General features: G+C 43.1%; 1 protein-coding gene across 2 annotated transcripts in view; it reads left to right on the forward strand.

Moving 5' to 3' along the window:
- plxnb2a.1 (plexin b2a, tandem duplicate 1) overlaps positions 1 to 4588 on the forward strand; it is a 263227-nt gene that overhangs the window by 215135 nt on the left and 43504 nt on the right. For both annotated transcript variants that reach the window (XM_050035913.1, XM_050035914.1), the window contains exons 17-18: positions 1266 to 1353; positions 1542 to 1705. In XM_050035913.1, coding sequence (XP_049891870.1) covers positions 1266 to 1353; positions 1542 to 1705 — 252 coding nt within the window. The remainder of the gene's footprint in view (positions 1 to 1265; positions 1354 to 1541; positions 1706 to 4588) is intronic.

The raw sequence follows: 4588 nt of genomic DNA on the forward strand, positions 1-4588 counted from the left end.
GCTGTGGCAAAAGTTGGAAAACTTACTAAAACTGAGCTGTCAGTCAGTCATTCTGTCTGTCCCACGTTTTTCTACTCACTGACGTGGTCAATCTATGTGAAACTGCACATAGGCATTGAGGACTGGCATAGGTAGAAGGTGACAAAGCTACCAATGACTATGGACTAGTTGATTATATTACCGTAAAACCTTTAAAGGCCCAGTCCCTTGGCCTGTCTCAATTAGAGGCCTGGTCTGGCTGCCAAACAGTTCATTTTTATAGAAGTTTTTTGGATGTGTAAAGCAGGTTGTTGGCTAAATTATTCATACTCCTTCAGTCTGTAAGAGTCCTCAGATCAAAAGGATCAAAAGGGTTTTTTTATAAAAATCAATCCAAGCTGTGAGGATTGTTTAAACAGGATAAAGTGGTGTTCTCAAGTGCTGTAACTCTCTCTCTGTTCTTTGGATGTATAAACCAGGTTGTTGCCCATTTGAGTTAACGTTAGTTAGCTGTTCAGTTTGTGCACACAAATATAAATGTTTTAACGGACATGCTACCAACAACATTTAAGAGGACTGTCTGTGGTGGAAATGCTGAATGGAGCGAGTGTCTGACGGGTTAGTTTTGGTTCCAAAAGTACTATACCGAACGTGTTTGGTGGAAAGGCGGGTTAAAAATCAGTTTGATGGTATATTCTGACAGTAAACCCTGCACACTGAAGGTTTGATATTAATCCTTAAAACATGTAACTGGACAAGTCTCAAAAGCAACATGTGAGTATTTAAATAAGACGAGGCAAAGGGCAGAAATATGAACACAGAGGAGCTGAAAATTAAATCCCATCGACACAGACGTTATCTAACAATATATAAATAACTTTGATCTGAAATCAGGAAAGCATCAGAGAGCAGTTTGTTTCTGCCTCTGCTCCGACATTAAACTGGCTGAGTCCATTTAAAGAAGCCGTGTGTGTAAATGTTCCCCTGAGCTCTGTGTGTGTGTGTGTGTGTGTGTGTGTGTGTGTGTGTGTATGATCTGAAGCTTCCAGGCGTTTATAACACACTCAGGGAGTGTGTCATTAATGATGATTAGAATAATTAGTGAGTCATTAGCTGTTAATTGGAGTCAATTAAACTGTGAGTCGCTTCTCTTTGTTACAGTCACTGATTCTGATTCTGACACCTTGTGTTTACATTATATTAAAGTTTATGATCCATGTGTCCTTTAGGTTTGTTAATACTGAAGCTCACGCTGTGTGTGTGTGTGCGTGTGTGTGTGTGTGTAGTTTTCCTACGACAAGCAGCAGGAAGTCAACGTATCGTTCCACATCAAAGACAGAGACACCGAGAGGAAGATTGACAGCACGCTGACAGGTTGGTGTGTCACACACACACACACACACACACACACACACACACACACACAAATCAAGATGAGGTGTGAAGCAGAGTTTTTACACTGTTTGACTTTCTCTCATTTCTAATCCAGTTTGAAATGAATTATGATAATTAACTCTGGAATTAACCACCTTCCTCTTCTTCCTCCTCCTCTTCCTCCTCAGTGGTGCTGTATAACTGCTCCGTGGGCAGAGAGGACTGCAGTCTGTGTAAACACGCTGACTCTAAGTACCAGTGTGTTTGGTGCGCAGCGCCACGCAGCTGTGTTTACAGGGAGCTCTGCCCGTCACCACAGCCGGCTCAGTGCCCCGACCCGCAAATCACTGACGTGAGTTATTAACAACACAACACACTCTCAGTATCAGACACTGGGTCACCTCTTCATCAACAGGACTCTTCCTCGTGTGTCTCACAACATGTCTGATGGTCACCATCAAAGGTCAAAGGTCAAGATCACTGTGACCTAATTTTTAGGGACCTCGGCCAAAGGCACCAAAATTAGCACGCATGTCCGGACTGGCAGAAAATTTGATAAAATGAAAAAAATAACCCCTAAAGTGCCAAAATGGACTCTCTAGCGCCACCTAGGCACACTAAAATGGCCGCAGCGGCCCGTAGGAATGTCGTAGAAAGATCAAACCAAAACTGGCTTGTTCGTCTCATTGACATCTACAAATCACGCACTGACACCCCTGACCTGAATCCAACAGGAAGTGAGCTAGTGCCTCTGAAAATATCATCAGCAAATGTGTCAGCTGTGAGCTAGACATCTGAAACTTGCGACCAAGATCACATTTTTGACTCCACAAACATATAAACTATATGTCTGCGTTCAGGACAAGTGTATCTCTCTGCTGGTATGATCAGATTGATGATTGGACGTACGGTTTGGGAATAAAAGGGAGGAGTTGGAGACATTTTAAAGCCATCTCCATCTGCCTGGTCTCTCACAGTTTTTCTCTCCCTCTCAACGACGGTCTCAGGATGTTTCTACCTACTGCATGACATGGGGCCCCATTGGTGCGCAAATGGCCGCTGCGGCCCGTAGGAATGTCGTAGAAAGATCAAACCAAAACTGGCTTGTTGTCTCATCAAGACCTACAAATCATGCACTGACACCCCTGACCTAAACCCAACAGGAAGTGAGCTAGTGCCTCTGAAAGTAACATGAGCAAATGTGGAGAAATTGTCAGCTGTGAGCTAGAGTGGAGAGGGGTCTAAAATCATCGAAAACTTTTGTCTTTAACTGTCTACGTGAGCTGGAGGCCGACACGGCGTGAGTCCGAGGTCCCGCCCAACGCTGCTTGCAGCTTTAATTTTGAAATTGATATCTCAAGACCACCTTTTCTTAAAATTTCTTAGAATTCGACACAAACGTCCACTTGGACTGAAGAATAAACTGATCAGAATATTGTGGTCGAAGGTCAAAGGTCACTGTGACCTCACAAACTATGTTTTTGGCCATAACTCAAGAATTTAAATACTAACCCTTACAGCAGAGCACAGAAATGTCAAACAGGAAAAAGTTGTATAATTGCCTAGAGTTGGTTCGTGTTCTCACGGCAGCATTTACAAGAGGACCAGATCAAATGCCTTGTGTGAGAAAGCTGCTCTTGATTGGTCAGAATTTCCATGTGGGAAAAATCCAGGAAGTAAAGCAAACGTTGAAGAAGAGTACACTTGCAAGATAAATGTGACACTTTCTAATGTCACAATGGAGGGACAACTACGCAGGTTGATTTTAGCGCTGCTCATCGTGGACTATATTGCTGTCATTGTTCATTTTAGTCAAACCATACAGTTTGAAAACGAGGCGCGGCTCCAACTAGAAAACAATGTTTTGATGCATTGGATGTGCTGAATGTGCATATTAAGGCAGTACAGGAGGAGGTGCACATTAATAATCCTCCAGGACTGTAACATGCTCATGTTTAACCCAAACAATGTGTCATGTGATCAAGTCTCCACGCTGGACACAAAAACTAAAACAGCCCTAAAGTGACTGTTTATTTCTGCAGCAACACACAAGGACAACATTATTCAAACTATTGCAAACTCCACAGAAAATACTTTCATCATATCAGAGGTGTCAGGACTGAAATGTCCCTGCAGCATGTTCCATTTATGATCTGCATCGTAGCAGAGTGTCCCCACAAAGTTTGGTAGAGCTGTGATCTGATTGTGTCATTTAAAAGACAGAGCAGAGATGTGAGGAGATCCAGGGGACGCTCTGTGAGCAGCACCTTTAACACATCCACCATATTGCATTTTCCCTCCTGGTTGTTACAGAGCACCAGACAACCCTGTGACATAAATCACGTCTGAAGTGTATCTTCCTGTCGTAAGAAAAAATGAAAAAGCACAATGGCAAATTGCATCCGATGATTTGAAAGGAATAAGTGAAGAGGAACTGTCTGAAATGTGCTGCGGTGACGGGGAAGAGAAACACAAGGAAGCAATCATATGGATGACCGAGGACGATTTCATATCTGTGAGTCAATCACATTGTGTTTGATGAATCCAACAAACAGAATGACCAACAGTAACTAACTGTAGGAGGCTGGTTTCACACTGAGAGCTGCGGTGAGTCCAAAACTTTGGTCCAGACACAGATATAAATACTCATGGTCCCCAGAGGGTGAATCTTGAAGGTTTTTCGAATTACTGCTTGAGCAACAATTTGGTCCATGAAGAGGTGTCTCCGAAAATAGTGGTCAGGTTCATATGAAATTGGCTTTCGATATTCTTGGTCCTCAGAGGGTCAATCTTAATAATTTGCAAACATTATCAGGTCACATTTTCCCCGATCAGTTGAAGTTTGGTCCATAAAAGGTCTTGACTAACAATAAACTCAATGTGCGTATTCATGGTCTCCAGAGGATGAAGTGTGTTGAGTTTCAAGCCACCATCACAGCAAAATTTCTAAGCTTTGACCATCACTCTAGTCCACAAACCACAGAAACTACTGGTCAGATTTCCATAAACTTGCATACAGGTCAGCCAGTCTGGTCCCGTTGGTCAGTGTTGGTCAGTGGTAAATTCAGTCTGACGCTCTACACTAAAATGAGAGCCCTGTTGGTGGAAGAAACACAGCGTTATATTTCTACATGAATGAACCAACAGTTAAGTTAATCACACATTCACTCCGCTCGGCGCTCTGCTGCTCCGTCTCCACAGACAGAGTGTCCAGAGTGCGCTCTGCCACTCTGAG

This window comes from Epinephelus moara, chromosome 23 (genome assembly GCF_006386435.1).
Source record: "Epinephelus moara isolate mb chromosome 23, YSFRI_EMoa_1.0, whole genome shotgun sequence".
Lineage (NCBI taxonomy): Eukaryota > Metazoa > Chordata > Actinopteri > Perciformes > Serranidae > Epinephelus > Epinephelus moara.